The sequence below is a fragment of the Diorhabda carinulata genome, chromosome 1, assembly GCF_026250575.1.
Source record: "Diorhabda carinulata isolate Delta chromosome 1, icDioCari1.1, whole genome shotgun sequence".
Classification (NCBI taxonomy): domain Eukaryota; kingdom Metazoa; phylum Arthropoda; class Insecta; order Coleoptera; family Chrysomelidae; genus Diorhabda; species Diorhabda carinulata.
The window spans coordinates 26,530,071-26,548,393 of record NC_079460.1 but is presented as its reverse complement, the minus strand read 5'-3'; the positions used below and the strand labels follow the sequence as shown (position 1 = coordinate 26,548,393).

Here is an 18,323-nt window from a genome sequence, read left to right as displayed (position 1 = left end):
TTTTCAAAGTAGACTGTGGCAACAAAAATTAGCAGTTTCTTCAGCCGTACCAGTATCTGACATTTTAAAAATATTAAAAATATTTTAAAAATATTAATATATGGTATCCATTTTGCTTCAAATTCTGACAATTTTCAAATAAACAAAATGAATTTACAATCTGACTCTGACTCTCTGGACTGCTTTTCTCGACTTTGCGGTTGCTTTCCTATCCTGACTTCCAAAGAAATCCTTTCACAGCTGCCCTGGGCCTATAACCTGTTGTTATTTTCAGTAGATTTGGGTTCTTTGTTGTTAAATGATGAATAAATGATACTTGTTTTGATTAACAAAACTCTTGCTGAACAATCGTAAGGTTGTTGCTCAATACTTAAAAGTTCTTAAAAACTACAAATTGTAGCACGTTTGTCACAATTTTTGTGTCACTACTTTACTGTCATTGAACATATCAGAGTTATTGTCCCCTGCCAACTCAACTAAATTAGAAATTAATATAAGCGTGGCTACCAACTATATAAAATAAAATAGTGTGAGATAGGAATAGGTCGAATCAGCTGTTAATTTGATCAATTACCAACAGTAACTGACCCTTCCCACCATGTAGCGATGTACCAAAAACAGTTAACACCCCCGGCCGATTGCAGCTACATCTGATGACTAGCGTAAGGAGAGATGTTCATTTTAGCCAATAGATGCAAAGACTCGTGGTGATCATGATTCGATCACGCATCGATTGTTGTTTTTTGAGTCGCTCTGTTTGTTGGATGGATTTAGTATAGTATTTTATTAACTTAAAACTTCAACACTTTATGTTTGTAATCTCCTAAGATTTTTAGTTTAATTACTTGGCAAAATAAAAATTACTCGTTCACCTCTAACCAGGACCGTATATCTTATAATATGAATTTTTTTTAATATGAGCCGTATACTTTACAATTTTTTTGAACAGTTTTTTTATTGTTGGTGTAGCATACAAACTGGCGGTAGCTGTATTGACCATTAATGTTAACAAATTAGGAACATCATTTTCATTGCAACCGTTGATATCAGCAAGTATACATTAACCACATTATATTTATCAACATTTGAAAAAGTCTTTGATGCTTTTGTAATTATAATATTAATATTGCTATTATACGGTAAAGAAGAAATATATTTTTATATTACATAATCGATGAATAAAACAGCCAGTACTGGTCAGTACGCAGTATACACAAAAGATAGATGTATGGAAAAATTTTCATTATAATACCTTATTATGAGAAAGAAACCATCACAGGGGAAGATTACTGGGAATTTTAGAATTAAAGTTAACTCCAGAATAAACTCTTTCCAGATAGTATGAAATATATTAATTTTGTTCTATCAGATAGAATGTCTTTCATGCATTTGTGGGTTTTTTTGCATTATATTTCGAAATCGTTGGTTTAAAAGAGAGAAGCTATGAATAACCAGCAAGCAAATTGTATGTGAATAGGCGACAGACTTTTTAAGGACTAAAAATAGTGAATACTAAACTAATTTTTTGGAAACAATTGGAAAAGTTAAATGAATTTCTGTTTCCAATAACAAGATGGATATGATCTTTAATTGTTTTATTTTCTTTGCCGGAGTATTATTCGCAAAATGAAGATTTCTCATATCAAAAGACAATATTGGCCATTAATTGCTTTTGTGCTACATCGACAATGAAAAAAGTAACTGTAAATAAGCAAATATACGTTGTCTCATAATGGTCGTATATTTCAGAAACTCTACATCTAGCAACGGCGATTATATAAAACTCAAATGAGTTATCCAACTGGTTTACATAACCCAAAATGTGTTACTGTATCAGCCAGCGTAACAAAACTATATCCATGTTTCCATATTTTACGTATGTACTGTAAATTGCATTTCATTTCAAAACAAATGAATTATTCCTTCCACAAAGAAAAATAAAATCAAAACCACACTTTAGTTAAAATCCACTAAAAAAAGAAAAAAACATTTTTCGCGTCAATCTTGATACAATTGGAAAAGTATATAAACATCTACGTGCAGAAACATAACGGAAAGTCATATAGGAACTATTACTTTCTTATAATAAGCTGAACATTTCGCTATTAAATAAAGCTAATGTTCGTTGTTGTGAATACTAATATACAATGAGATAAAGTTAAAAAATTAGAGATGTGTGAAAAAATGGTTAAAAAGTAAAACAAAATCAATTTATACGCCTAAACTTGATTCTAAATATTCAGTTATTCTTCCAATTGTGCCAAAAAAATGTATCATTTTTTATTACAAATAAAAAAAGATGGTTTTAAAAAAACTGATTTAATTTTTTATATAAGACTAAAAATAGTTTTAGAGTAAGTATTTACATAAGCTTGATTGACTTTTATATTCATATCTCTAATGAAATTTGATCTCCTAACTGGTTCACTAGCATTGAGCTTTCCAAGTTATTTTACATATAAAACCTCATTTAGCTAAAGGCTCGTATGAAAGATTCATTTCACAACAAATCGTAATGAAATTAGTAAAATAAAGTAAATTTAATTTGAAATACTTTCATTAAATGCCATAAATGCAAAATAGGAGAATCTGTTTCATTTAAAAATTGAGTTGAAAATTCAAACAGTACTATTGATTAGTATTGTATTGTCATTAAAAGCGATAAAATGTGCGAAATTGGAAGTCAATAGGTTTTGGTTAAAATTTTATTAGAAAATTCAATCTAAGTGAATAAATAGACAAACAGACAAACTAATAAAATAAGTTAAATAAAATGTGATAAAAAAGAAGATTTTTGGAAGACAGCATAACGTAAACTCAACTGTAATTTTTTGTTAATTGGCTAATACATAATTGATTCTATGCAGAACTATTTTATCTTGACTTTGTTATGTAAATTTCAAGATGTTTATTGGTCGAAGGAAGGTTAAGAAGTTTGGCTTAATTTTCCAGTGGAATAGAACTATCGAGAATAATTACTTTTCTTTGTGACGGACATAGTTTGTTACAACTTATTCAACTTTACTTTAATTTCCTATTTCTTCAACCTCATAAATAACTAACTAATTCTGAAGATTTTATGAATTTAATATCGAATTTTAATGCACTACTGTATAATATCAGCATCACAAAATATTGCTAAGAAAAATTGATAGCTTATGTTTTAGTATAAATTGTTATAAGATTTTTACACCTTGACTAATTGTCGGAGACTGCTTGAAATTTGAAAAGTAAATATTACTGTCTATTTGTCTTCAAATGTACCAATTATCATTCAAAGTGTTATCTTTATAAACGCTTTTATTTGCAGGAAAATCTAGCGTGTAATGCATACTTAAATAAGGTCAAATATGACGTAAGTATCTATTAAAGATGTATTGTTATATCAATTCACATTGAGAATTGTTTGCTCCGAATCCTATTTCTAAAGTATTTATTTCACGTTTTACAATACTTGGGTACTCTTATTAAATACATATTGTCATTAGCAAGAGATCACTGAGAAAAATGAGCCACCCACAATCTTTCTAAGAGATTCAACATACTAAAATATTATTTGTATTATTTGAATTGATAAGTTTGCTCAAGTCATTAATTTTAAGGTTATATCTTTTCAGGAAATATCTTCACTGTAATATGTTTTGTCCGCATTTTATTATTGCATTTACTTTATCTAAAAACTAATTATAATTTATAGTGAATAATATCTTAAAATTGAAATAACCTTATACCACCCTCACAAACTGTTATTCAGGGAGACCAAACCACTACAGAAAATTACCAAGAATTGTTTAAGCATGGAATTCATTCTTTCACGAAAATGCTTGAGAGAGAACAGAGGAATGTGTTTTCTATTGATTGAAGAGACATTTGCAAAGTTTAAATATTACATAACATGTTTTTATCGATATATAGTTTTGTTTTTGGAATATATACTATCTAAAATCAATTTTTACATAAAGACCAGTTTTGAAGTTTATATTTGTTGAACATCTGCAATATAAATAAGATTAAAACAAAACACCATATGTGAAATGATTAACCATTTATACAAGGTCATTTTTTTAAACAATTTCATACACATTTTTATTGCGTTTAATTGCGTTGTATTACAACATACTGTTAACCGTAACCTCGTTGGTCAATATTTATAATGAATAATAGAAATTCACGATTTACAATATAAAACATGAAACAAAGATTTGAAACAAAGTAGACACGTTTATTGAAGGTTTAAGCGTGATGAAAAGAACGTCACCATTTCGTTAATCGTCATTATAAACAGAATATAATTTCAGAGATAATTAATATTATATTTTTCCAACTAATGGTGGTGTTAAAAGTGATTGAAATATTGAAATTCCTTTTCAATGTTTTTTTTTTTCTTTAAAACAAAGAAAAAATAAAGGATATATATATATATATATATGCTTACTACTTTGTGAATTTTCTCAATTTTTCTTTATTTCATATTTCATAGAAAACCAAAGTCATTTGGACTATTAGATTTGTCCTTGATGAGATTTTAATGCATTTGTTATGTTATTTGGTAATTTATTCTCAGTTTATCTCTTTTACTGCCACGGTTAGATATATTGACAAAAGAAATTTACAAACTATAACGGTATTTCTGCTAAATTTTACTGCTATACCCATTGTAGCATCACTTACACTCCGATTGGACCTCTTTCTAATTGTTTAACTACAATTTTGACAAAATCTTATGATTATATCAAAGACTCCTTGAAAATCAATGAAACTTTTAATAATGTAGTATAACCACATAATTAAGTATTGTTTGGATATAATTTCACTATTCAATAACGTTTAAATAAATGTCTAATGCCGCTAGAACACAAATGGAATAAGTAAAAATTGTACCTCAAAAAACTCTATTCTTAACAATACTTATTCTCCTCATAATAATAAGAATTTTCAGCAAATCTTTGAAACAGATGATATAACTTTATCTGTTCCAACTAACCTTACCTAACCTATGAAATTCAACTTCACTCATAACGACCTAACCTATAAAAATTTAATGTCATTCATAATCGAACAAATAAAAATTCAGCGACATAAATATTCAACATGATTCATAACGACCTAACCTAATCTAACCTATAAAATTTTAATATCATTCATAATCTAACCAATAAATATTTATCATGATTCATAACGGCCTAAACTATAAAAATTTAATGTTATTCATAATCTAAGCAATGAGCATTGATAACCTGAATCATTAAGCTTAATATTTCTATCAAGCGTCAATTTGCATTAAGAAAATCGATTAAACATCACCAAATAATCACATATAACGTCTATAACGCATAGATTAATCGCAAATTAACAATAAGGTTTAGCCAATCAAAGCTTGTGGAACGTTTAAGTTCCTCCCTAACGAGCGGTTGAGAGAGCCATAAAAGTATTTAGCTGCTGCCGCATTTTTGAAATTTGCTTATAGACATGTGATTGTTTGGTGATATAACTCGCATGCTAACGTTTTGAAAGATCCGATATAATGCGCGTACTATGAGCGTTATGTCGAATAACTCTAGTTATTTACTCCTGATTGGTTGTCGAAAAAATATTAGAAATAAATAGAAATTAGCTGCCAAGAAAATTCTTGAACTAGTTTATTCAAATACATTTGTTATTTAATCAAAGAATCATGCAAATTTCCAACCGAAAGATTCTTTTATCTCATAATCGGATGAACAGCTGTAATGAACTCCTGACGCTTTTCATTTCAGTTGAAGAAAATAAATGTATTCTGTTTTTTTTTCATGTAATATGGGTGCCGTCTCTTGACCCACTTATGGTGTCGCAGTTGATGATTCTGTCTATAAAATTCCAGAAATATCGTCCAAGATAACCTATCGTATTGGCTTCCAAACTATATTATTACACTCCAGTTTCATTGTTTATTTATGTTTTTGTTGTTAGTGGAAAATCCTTTCAAATTGTCGGAAAAGTACAAATGCACTTATTATGTGTGTAATCTCTCAAGTTTATGGCTACTCAAAATTTAGTTGTTAAGGAATCGAGAGGCGACTTAGTCACAATAGGATGAAAAATTTCAGAAGAATGACAAAAAGGCGTACCTATATAAAGAAGGACACTAAAAAATATAATAAGTACTTTTGTAATTATTCGTACTTGTCAGTGAAAATTTTTAAAATTTCTTAAATTCTTTATTCAGTAGAGTGATAATATCTATTAGTTTCTTTTTATATTTGTCAAACATAAATTATTTTTATATAGCTTCAAAATAAGTGACAAGACCGTGAAGATTACCTAAAATATACGTCATTGTGAAATTAACTTATTAATGATAAGAATTTTCAATCAGAACTGTAGATAAGAATTGTTAATCGCATAAAATAATGATAGTGATACCTAAAACCGAAAAACTACAGTATAGCCCAAAAGTATGCCAATTAGCAAAATTATGGGAAGTAGAAATAGAAAAATTCAAAATAATGATAACTTCAGCACCAGTCAATGAACTGAAAAAAAAAATAACTAGAAAAAGTCAAAAATTTCAACTTTCTTTATTCGATGATCTAAGAGTGTGAAAAAGTGGTTGAAAAAAATTAAAGGACTCACGATTACATATAATGTACCAATAAATTAATATTTGCGAAGAAAAAAATATCACCAATAAAAATTCCAATATACCTTGATATATTCAGATCCACAACTTTATATCAATATTTACCAGTCCTACATTTTACGGTTCACTGTACTTGATCGGATAAATAAATGAATGTTTTGAATGCGACTAATATTTAAAGTAGAACATGTATTTTTTTGTATATAAAACAACAGACATGTATTACGAAAATACAAGATATTATACAATATCAATAAATATTTTGTTTGTTTGGTCATATAATATAAAAAATGTATTGCGAAACGATGATAACGGTTTCTGCATAATATCCTCGTGTCTTTCAAAAATATTCTAAGAACACTTCTATAACAATCCTGATGAATTTTTTGAACAATGAAGTATAAAAGAAAACAAATAGATGACAATCAATTATAAATGAAATTACTTTATTATGACAAGAAGAAAATCACAAATTATGTGCTTATTATAATTACAGGAGCTATGAATAAGGGTTATTTATGATTAGTAACATAGAGCCAATTCAGCCAGTAGTAAGAGGAAGTGAACTAATCCTGTTGGGTCAATTCTTTAGGTCTGAGTTAAACCATCATGAGTGCTTTTTTTCACTAAAAATATCCTACATGCAAAATAATCTATTACCATATTCCATCTACCATGTTATTTTGGATGTAGGATAATTTTCCTCGATGAAAATCAATCAAAAATGAGGCACTTGAAGTAAAAGTCTCAAATGTAAAAAGATGCACTTATGATGGTTCACCTTTGACTTACAGAGTTAGAAATACTAAAATAAATATCTAATATTTTTATGGAACTGTTCTCACAATGAATGTTCTTACCATACTTTCGATGTATTTCAATATTTTTATATTAAATTTCACACTAAATTAAAGACTTACTTTTATTTCTTCTAACATTATCGATGGGTTTACAGATGGAGTCTTCAATCTTGGTAGTCGAGAGACTTCCTGTTTTTATCACCAAAGGTTCGCATGCTTCTCTTTCACTATATTCAGACCTTGTAGGCATTTTGGAATCACTAACTAATTAGGATTTGCTACTGTGGGAGTTTTGGTTGCACTACGCGCCTAACACACTTTGTACCGCACAATAAACTAGTACAAACAACTAATTTAATATTTTATTCAACGATTAGAAATAAAAACTTATCATTGTACAGACACGTAATGGCAGTAGCCCTTGCTTTTTCTAGATGAGGCAGCGCGAGTTTATCGCAACATTTTATTGATAGAAGGCTTCGTTTTAGTAAATACACTCACACAGTTTTGTGTGATTGTTGAAGGCCATAATATTTTATGTATTTGTTGCGAACGGCTGTTGTTAGTAATCAATTATATACGAATGAATTAAAACTGTTCTGCTTAATTAAAAAATTGCTTATCGAGTTCTGTTAGATTGTGTGTTTAAACTAGGAACAATTTATTATTTTCATGTCTTTATCTGTCGTACATTGACACCCTAGTAAACACACTGGAAGGTGATTGCTTGTGAGAAAATAAGGAAACCTGTAAAAGTAGTAGGGGACTACTGAGAAAGAAACAAGCGTTTGGAATTAATTTTTATTAAAAACATAGTGCTTTCGTAAAGAACAATCGTTAAGTGCGCCTCCACCCTCACAATGTTTTTTAAAATACTTACTTCTTCTCCACATTCATCACATATCATTAACATATAATCAAACATTTTGAAATAAACTGGCCATAGACCATTACTGTGGTTCACAGTAATTGTGCTTCTCGCTTGAAGGCATTATAGTTTTGTTTGTGAAAGTAGTAATTAATAAAATATATATCTCAATATCTCTATGGATATATCACACATCTAGATCTAAAGCACATCATCGAATTCCGAGCCGAAATCCTATCGACCAATGAAACAGGTTTAATAATATCTCTGGTACTGGATGCTAAATGGCACCGAGTCTCCTTTTTGTTGAACAAGCGATACCCCCGCTTACCTCCCACCAAAACAGGAAAATTGCTAATTGTATTCAAAAATATAATCGAAGTGCACGTGCCCGTTGAACAATTTAAAGTTATTTCTATCTGTATTATTGACATTTTCAACAGTATTTATTTTGAGTTATCGTTTGTAGGTGGTAAGTTTTGAGTAAATTAGTACAACATTTTGAGTTAAGACCGTACTGCTGGTAAGGTGAGCAAATTTTTATTTTGAGTTGTTGCCAAATAAATGAATCATTTTCGAATTTTGAGTTAACTCTGTTTTATTAAGATGTATTTTAAACGCTCACATTTCTTTGAAACCTACCTAAATTAAATTGTTTTGCTATTAGCTATAAAGTTTTCTTCAAATTATTATTTTTTTGTCGCCTTTAAATTTAATAGATTCAGCTCCCTTTAGTTGGTATTCCCCAATGTCGCTAACGAGGTTAAAAATGCTAAATTGAAGGCTATTTACAAAACTTTGGTGCACATAACCCTTTAAGTAAGTACAATAAGTATCACCCTTTTTCAGGAAAACAATGAGACATGGTCGGTAAATATGATAGAAGAAGAAAGATAACTTGAAGAAAACGTCAACTAGTTTTGAAGTTTCATCTCAAGAAACTCGTCCCATCTTATCAGTGGCTGATACATTGCCTATCTCCAGCATTTCCAAGCAACAAAATTCTGGCACACCAAATTATTATATTTCACCAATTCAGAGCGATAAAAGTTATATTGATGACTCCGACGAGGATCCCAATTTTCAATTGGCTCGCAAAAGTAAACATTCACCTAAGATTATGTCGGAAAATTATAATGAGCAAGTATACCCTCAAGATGCTGTAGTTTCTGAAACTATTACCGTAATCTCAGTGCTCATGCGCTCATAATGGGAGTAAATCAATTAGGCAAAGCAATATTCGAAATCCAGATATTTTGTAAGTACTTAGAAAATTAAAAAAAAAACTAAATATGGGTTTAAATCCATACAGGTGTATAGAGAAACGATTAATTAGCATTACTTGGTAAAGTGCAATATTTTATCTGTGTAAAAATAATAATGGCAATATCAACTTTTGTGAAATCCTATATACCCAGGAGCATTAGAAGTGTTACACCGGAAAGGAATAATTTCTTGTCCTTGATTATTTGGCAAATAATAATCATATTCGGAGAAAGTCAACAAATTATGATAACAATATCAACGTTTTGTATTTTATCATGTTCACAAAACAATTTTTTAAAGGAACCTATTCACGAAATCTCAATAGTATAGATGGTATTAGTTATTGGAAATTCGTCTACTTATGTTAAGCATAACAATACGGCTCAAATACGAAGACCTCAAAATAGTAACAAGTTAGCGATTTCGACAGTAGACGAGTAGAAAAATGGCCTTTGTCATATTGGTTTATCATATCGAGAAATTATCCCTTGTGTTAATTATACTTTCAACAATACAACACATGATACACAAGCTATACAGAAGATTCATCAAAGTAGAATATGAACAAGGCTGGATAAATTGGTATATAGTTGTAATAAAGACAATGATAAAAACATTTACAGAATTAGCCCCTCTCTCGACACAACATTGAAAAATTAATCACTTCTGCATCAGAAGTGTTTTCAATATCAAATTTTTAAGAGACAAATCTCTTAAAAACTGTAATATTACAATGCAGAAAAAATTAAAACTTAACGAAACTACCGAGCTCGCAAATATAATAATATAATAATAGTTTTTATTAAATTTTTGGAATCTATGCAAAATTACAATATAAAGCATCGTATGCCTAAAGTCCACATTTTTTTAATTATTTCACATTTTCTTAATTTTTCGACACCTGCAGCCCTCTACTACAAATATTATATTTCTAAGTTTAAGTGAGTCAGGTCTAATATTTTTGGGGTTTGGACAAATAACACTTATAGCTTTCAAAATATGAGAAAACCTCTTGACAAAAATTTATACGGGGTGTTCAGAAAATGATGCCGAATCTAAAAACTTCATAAACTTAATTTTTTCAAACAGCAGCCCCCATTTTTCTCTTTACCATTGGATTCTACGTTTTTAATTGTCGGTTGTCTGGATTGACCAAAAAAAGCTAACATATCAACAAACAAATAAAAAATTAAAACAACTTAACGTTTAAGCGTTGCAAAAATGTTCATCATGTCTCGTTTAGGATTTATTGTTGAAGATTATCTCAATTTCCTGATAATATACGGCGAATGTGATAGAGTTATTAAACGAGCCTGCGATACTTTCCGTTTGCGATATCCGGATAGACCACGACCCACCCCTGATACACTTACGCAGCTCATTGATAATTGTAAAACCCACGGTCAGTTTGTTGCACCGTGCAGCAAATTGAAACCTGTCGTACACAATGAAGCCAATGAAATTACAGTCTTGGGATACTTCAGAGCGTATCCTGAAAATTCATTAACCGATGCGAAAAGTTCCATCCGTATACAATCTCGTTGGTACAAAATTTAAAGCCAGGTGACGATCAAAGAAGAATTGCTTTTTGTGAATTTATATTAATTAAAACTCAGGTAGACTTTTACAAAACTTAATTTGAACAAATGAGTGTAAAATTCAAAAGAATGGAATATTTAACCGGCGTAACTCCCATTATTGGAGTGATACTAATCCTCACATGTTGCGTGAAAGACAATTTCAAGGGTACTGGAAATTTCAATGTTTTTGCTGCAATAAAAATGACAGTATGCTGGTGGTACATTTTTATGACGAAAATTTGAATTTGAGCCCCACGACACAATAGTGCGCTGGTAAATAACTTTTTACAGACTCATTTTGAAGACCGATGGATAGCACACGATGGACTGCATCAATGACCTCCCCGTTCACCGGATATCACCCCATTAGAATTTTTTCTTTGGGGTTGTATAAAATATATCGTGTATGCTTCGCCGCTAACTACAAAAAAAATGTCAGGAAAGAGTTCGAAATGCATTTCGAACTCTTTCACAGCAATAAATTCGAAACGCCATTCAGCACGGGTTTTTAAGAAGAATTCAAAAATGTTTGGAAGTTGGGGGCAACCATTTCGAACATTTAGTTTAATTTTTAGTTTTGTTCTTCTCCTCTTAGTTTAGTATTTTTTAATATTTTTTAATTGACTAAAGTATTTTAATTTTTGATGCATTAACTTTTGTTATTCGTTGTTCGTTGTTGACAATTAAAAACCATAAAAATTTCAGTTTTTTCAAGTTTCTACAAATCAAATCAACTACAGCCAGTTAAAATGTAATCAATTTTAAAATCACTTTTTAGTAGCCCCATGAGGGGCTCTACATATCGTGGGGCGAGTACTACAACTAGGTCACTGCAAATTTGGCGAAATCTGGGTAAGTGCAAAGATAAATCCCATTAGGTGAGGTCCACGCCATACTACAACTAGGTATCTGTTGTAGACATTCTACAGGAGTTATTTAGAGTTTTCAAAACTATATAAGTTGATGATCAGAAAAAAATTTCTATCTACAACTAGATAAGTTCATTCATCTAGTTGTTAGACTTAGAAGAACTGCAAAATTGAAGCAACAATTGGACAACTCAACATGTCTAGTTATACAACTACAAGTCTGGGGCTTGATTTTTGAATCAACAGGTGGCTCTAGTTGTCTTGGTAAGGTTAAGATAAGGCCTCTACATTTTTGAGTTAGTTGGATATAAACAGTGTGTGATATTTAGTGCTTTATTCTTATAAAATTCAAAGATGGCTTCAAGAACAAAACATATATTGCATTCATGCGACATCAACATAAGTAAGTATAATTATATTACTCAATCCATTAAAATACCGTTACCGACTCAATAATTTACTTAGGTAATTGTGGATACTAACTCATTTTGTCCATATCAAATAGTGTTCAAAAGGATTTTTAGACTAGAACTTACAGAAAAATGAAATAGAATGCCGAAATTAAAATTATCGGAATAGTTGTTCAGTTAGCGTACCTTTATCGGTTTTTCAATTATTTCATGAACACGAATTTATTCCGGACATTATTGAATCATCAGTTCAGAACAATTGGATTTACATACACTTTAAACGTACGTAAGTTCAAACGTATTTGAAAAAGACGAAAATAGCGCAGCCAACAGGTTATTCCGTGCAATGAATTCTACCGGGTAAGCGTAGAAAGCAATGAAGGACGCCGTATTAAAATTAAATTGTAATGTATTTACAATTCAATACTGTAATTTTAACTTTTTTTTTCTTCTCACATCTTAGAAAAATTTGATTTTCAGTTGAGACCTGTTGATTTTGGTTGATATCTGATCATCGCTCACTTAGTTATATCAGAAAATTCGTGATGCAGGTGTCGGGTTGAAGTACCTCTAAGTAGTTTATTTTCAATTTACGTTTTATATATTTTATCATTCGAGTTTTTATGCAAAAAAGTTCTATCTACTATTCATGTAAGCCTTGCCTGTACCGGTTTTAAATTACATTAGGAAAATATATAATAATTTTACAATTTACATTCATTTATATTGATGTAGGTAACGACTGCAGATTGAAATCAGAAGCTAGATCATGTAGTCCATCCTCTCGTCATCACGCAATACCTGAAGATCGCAGAGTAAATAATCTTACTTCAGAGATTTGTAAGTAACTATTCATCAAACACTTTACTTATATACCTAGTGGTTTACAATCAAGTATTCTAATTTTATATTTCTCGTCACTAGAGAAATATACAATATACAACCAGAGGAAATGGGGAATTTGATTGGTACATCCTACAATAGCAATTCCATCCCTGGGCCCAGTCATTCGGCTGAAACCAACACTAGAAGACCAGGTGAGAAACTCGACACTCTCAACTTCAATTATGATTCGGATGAACTTGAATTTTGCCCAGAGGAAATGTCTACAGACGAAACCTCTGTAAGTGACACTGAATACCTGCATACACATTGGATCCCAAGAACAGCAGTGGACGTCTTAATGGAATGAAGGTGTTTCCAACGTCAACGGCGAAATTTCGAAAACAGCCTAGATGTCAAAGCAAATGGGCAAGGACTTTAAGCAAGGAAAAGAGGGCTAGTGGCGAATCCTATGTAACTTCACGGAAGAAAGTCATTCCTGCTATCCAAATGAAACCACCGTGCTAAAACTGCAGTGTGCAAGACAATGTTCCTCAATACCTTGGACATTAAAAAAGGTGTTGTAGACATAGCGATGAAAAAGGGAACTACCGAAATTACTAATCAAGAAGATAAGAGAGGGAGACACATCAAGAAGCAAATTCCACCAGCTCCACAAAATGTAATGTCGTCTTATTACTGTAGTACAACCACCAAGCGCATTTACCTGGATCAAAGTCTGAACATTAACTAAATGTATAACAAGTACATTCAGGTTTGGAGTGAAAATGGTGAACCTAAGGCAACTGTACCTTTTTATAGAAAAATGTTCAACGAGTGCTACAATTTGGGATTTCATCATCAAAAAAATGATCAGTGCTGAGTTTGCTCTCATTACACCAATGCTTCATCAAACGAGAAAGAAACCTTGAAGGAAGAGTATACGAAGCACTTACAGCTAAAAGACAGATCTCGTGCCGAAAAAAAGGAAAGACAAGAAGAAGGACAAAATTTGAATGGTGAATTTGTATGTGCTAATTTCGATTTGCAGCAAGTTCTCCTCGTACCATCTGATCTAGCCAACAATGCTCTATTTTATAAACGAAGACTCACTACTTACAATTTTACCATATACATACACATACTGAACTCAGCAAAGTTCGATCTTCATATCGAAAATTGCAATGATTACAAGCTTTTTATTAAGGAAAATCTTACGAATCGGAAGAAGGGTGGAGACTCAGAGGAAGGGCGGTGTCAAAAAATGAGCTGGATGCGTTTCAAAAAATCCGAACCGTATAGGATGAAATCAGGGAGAATCTTGATGAACCCTTCAAAATCTTAGATTTTAATAAAAGAAGTCGTTGGCACACATTGTTGCAGCTGAAGCAGCGGTATGACCAACCAATCCCCATCACCTCCTTGAAACACTGGTATCTGATTTTTTTGTTCTCGATAAAGCCGCCAGCACTCTGCCTCATGATGTCGGTGAGCCCGAAGCGATTTTGATTATTCTTGCAACGAAAATCTATTATCTATATTATTTTTAACTGAATTTTTAATTGAATAACATCGTTTGATTTTATCGATTTTGATTTGTTGCTTGTAAAAAATATTATTAACATTATTGTCAATAAAAACTTATAATACTAAATAAACTATTCATTTTACTACTCTGCTTGCTAAATATGTTAGAATTATTTAGTTTGACATTTACTAACAACGACATTAATCATTATGTAAGCACTTCTAACTCAACTTCAAAAATATCCTTTTTGCTAAAACTAGGTAACTGATTTTTTTTAGGATACATTAAATTTCAAGGACGGTTTTTCGTCAATTCTCACAAAATTGTGGAAAAAACGAGACATGTAGTCTCTACAATCTTCCAAAATCGTAGTGAAACTTTAATTTGCGTTTTGCTCGAAACAGCTGAATTGTAATTATAGTTACCTAGTTGTAGTATTGACACTACGATATTATAAAGCTCACGACTCACCACGTACACAACTGCCTAGAAAAATTTTCTTTTACAGTAGCGCAAGTCTCTAATTATCCCAGGACTTACACCTGCTGAAAATATATAGAGCACCAATGCACTCAATTATGGTAGCTTAATTTACATCGCTGTAAATGAATCCCAACTAAAAGCTCTCAACTTGTTACACAATTCTATCTGACTATTTGGATGCATTCCGGTCGAGCCCTGCTGAAAGCCTTTATTGCTAGCCCAAGAACCTCCACTCTAGCTCAGACGACAATATCTCTTTCCTCTATTTCTTGCAGTCGCTTAAATAAAGTATGAAGGGTTAAATAAGATATAACAAACCCAAATTTCCATAAGTAAAAATAAATATTTCCTACAATTAAAAAATAATTATCTGAAATAATGTTTGTCCTACAGCCTTTGTTCCTCTGTTGCGTTATGTACTTTTTTATGTTCTCTTCAGCTGATTCCGATTTGGATCTAATAATATTACCTAATATCATAATTATTACGGCTCCAAACATATTACTATTATTGTATTTTCGAAAATGCTGGATTGACGATGAAGCAATACGATGATAAATAAAGAAACAATTTATATGTTACATTTAATGGACATATTCCCTAAATCAACGGAAGTTTGCTTATAAAGAAATAATAATACATGTATTGCTTTGATGCTTCTTCAAAAGTATACTGATCAAACTGACACTCCTTTCTGTTATTTATTTTTTCTAATTATTCAGTACATGGAAATACCAGGTTCAATAATTTGAATTCACCTCATATGTGTGCAGTTTATAGTTGCCAGCCACATGCTTACCAATTCTCTCATACACATTTAGATGTAATACAATGTACACATGTATTAACACTTTTTATCAGTTAACTGCACAGCGCAATTTATTTTAAACTCTGCATCAATTTCCATTTTATTGTGAAATATTTCAGAAAACAAGAACAAGTTTTCAAATAAAGAGCGACTTGTTATTTCTTCAATATAATAAAATAAGAATATATCACATTTCTTTATCTTGGGGGCAAATTGAGCTGGAATTTCCTTTGTGTCTGTGGTTAACAGTTACTTTCATTGGAAATGCAAAATAATCAGTATTATTATGTGACACTTTGGGTGGTATTAAATAAAAGTAAAGGCTATAAAATAAACTTTTATTCATCGAAATAGAGCTTCAAAAATGGTCTCTCATTTAAGGTACACAATTCCATATTGCATACTGAAAATTAATCTATTATATAGAAAAACAAATGAATAATTTACTATAAACAATTCAAAGGAATATATAAGACCAAATGAACAAGTTATTTAGGAATTTACCTGAATAATAGGTATAAAAGTGGAAAAGGTACAATGTGTATGGTGAGTTTTGGCATAGATGCTTTATGTACAATGCACAATTTGTTCCTTTCTTGAGTCTCCAATTAAAAAAATATGACAGGAGTACTTACAGCAGTATGAGCAAATTATTTTATATAAATCACCAATTATATTTTGATATGTATAATTTTAACATGTTTAAGGTATGAGCTAGTTTTCTTTCTATAAAATCAAATCCATTCGCTTCCATACCTTACATTAATCTAGAATTATAACTATGGAGTGATTTATATAAAAATATCAACAGGTTTTGTTAAAATTGTGCATCAAAGTATGTTCATGACTAGTGAAAACAGCCTTGTGGAAGTAAAAGAAGCTATCATATTTAATGATGCTTTAACAATTATTCCAAACACATTTAAATAAACAAAATTTAAACATTTGAACTAATCAACAATGAGCAATGTGTTTTATAAATCAGCATTACTTTAATCAGTTCTGTCAACTTTGCGTTTCCAAGCTTTGAACAAATTCCAAGAAAAGAACATGGAAAATATGTGAACTTGTGTTGCCAACAGAATAAATGCATACCACAGCATACCATATGGATAGCCCTAAAAGAAGTATCCAATTATCATACAATATAAATGAAATTTATAGGACCAATATATTGATTTCTACAACTTATATTAAAAAACTCAAATACCCGCCACATATGGATTTCCTCAATCTCATATTCTTCTTCATGCAAGACATAAACTAAAACATCGGGCAAATAATAAGAAAAAGCATAAACTAGAGGCAGAAATCCAAACAGAACCAGTCCAATCATGTAATTTCTTATTAAAGATATCTTATTCTTCTTAATGGCTTCTAAAGCCATGAAGGATAACAGCAAGCTTATGCACCATAGATATTCCCAACGTAGAGGCTGTAAATATAAATATAAACTTTCTGTTTAACTAAAAGTATTAACTTTACCTTTGGGATATCAAGTTCTTCAATTTCCAGAATGAAAATATCTAATTTATCCAGTATATCAGCTGAGAGCTTAGCAAGCATCACAAAGAATAGTATATAATGGAAGAAGATGCACCATTTCAGTCTCGACTTATTTAAAGCGCTAAAAAGAACAACAATTGATATTTTTGAATAGTTTCAGATTTTGGCATATTCTCAAGATCGTTGGCAATTTTATTGTAATTTGTAAGGTTAATGATTTTTACCTTGTTTGATAGCGACTAGCGACTCGTTGTCTATGTTCATGTTCCGATCCGTCTGTACCAGGAGGAGTGTAATATAACCCTTTAGAAGCCATTTTCGTTTATGTTTTACAAAATATTGCTAACTTCCAAGACTTGTTAAACGATGATACAAAATTACAAACGTCAATTACGGCAAAGATGACTTTACCTTGAAGTTTAAATCAAGTAGGTTCCAATGTTGCCAAAAGCTCAGAATACTTTGTGATTATTCTGGAAATCATATATTTATACAAAGTTCAAAGTTTTTGAGAAATTGTTACATATTGAAACGGAAGGATATGAACTTATAACTGGTGATTAACTTACATTTGACTTGGTCATATCAATATTACTCCCAGCCATTATTACCACCATCATTGTTAAATTGTAGGACAATATATACAAGCATACTTTATGAAACCTCAAATATTAGAAAAATTAAAATTTTATTATTTCTTATCAAACAACAACAATTTTAATTCAACTTATTTATGTGATTTGCTAATAGAACATTGATGTTAT

The 18,323-nt window shown here is 30.7% G+C and overlaps 2 protein-coding genes and 1 long non-coding RNA gene across 4 annotated transcripts in view; 1 reads left to right on the top strand and 2 right to left on the bottom strand.

The window, feature by feature from the left end:
- The window catches only part of LOC130903390 (monocarboxylate transporter 13), a 29,381-nt gene extending 20,959 nt beyond the window's left edge, over nt 1-8,422 (bottom strand). Inside the window, exon 1 of one of the 2 annotated variants that reach the window (XM_057815466.1) lies at nt 8,300-8,422. In XM_057815466.1, coding sequence (XP_057671449.1) covers nt 8,300-8,312 — 13 coding nt within the window. In that variant the 5' untranslated portion in view covers nt 8,313-8,422. Of the gene's footprint in view, nt 1-7,539; nt 8,011-8,299 lie in introns of those variants that run through there. The other variant, XM_057815459.1, reaches the window with a different exon arrangement.
- Nucleotides 8,423-8,558: 136 nt separating this feature from the next.
- On the top strand, nt 8,559-14,892 carry LOC130903412 (uncharacterized). The gene is made up of 5 exons (XR_009060738.1): nt 8,559-8,815; nt 9,137-9,545; nt 11,912-11,985; nt 12,052-13,252; nt 13,337-14,892. It is a non-coding gene; the product is annotated as an uncharacterized LOC130903412 (long non-coding RNA).
- A 1,485-nt stretch (nt 14,893-16,377) lies between these two features.
- Nucleotides 16,378-18,318, bottom strand: LOC130903408 (protein jagunal). Its single transcript, XM_057815495.1, has 5 exons — nt 18,129-18,318; nt 17,784-18,032; nt 17,539-17,680; nt 17,264-17,488; nt 16,378-17,171 (listed from the first exon to the last, which is right to left on the bottom strand). The coding sequence occupies exons 2-5, from the start codon at nt 17,873-17,875 to the stop codon at nt 17,046-17,048; spliced, it is 585 nt and encodes a 194-aa protein (XP_057671478.1). The 5' UTR covers nt 17,876-18,032; nt 18,129-18,318; the 3' UTR covers nt 16,378-17,045.
- Nucleotides 18,319-18,323: the final 5 nt, after the last annotated feature.

What these genes read in the sequence shown, in the direction of transcription:
- LOC130903408 (XM_057815495.1), bottom strand. Translation starts at nt 17,875, where the DNA reads ATGGCTTCTAAAGGGTTATATTACACTCCTCCTGGTACAGACGGATCG. An exon ending in GCTAGTCGCTATCAAACAAG is followed by an intron (nt 17,681 to 17,783) that starts GTAAAAATCATT and finishes TGTTCTTTTTAG; the next exon opens with CGCTTTAAATAAGTCGAGAC. An exon ending in AGGAAATCCATATGTGGCGG is followed by an intron (nt 17,172 to 17,263) that starts GTATTTGAGTTT and finishes TACTTCTTTTAG; the next exon opens with GGCTATCCATATGGTATGCT.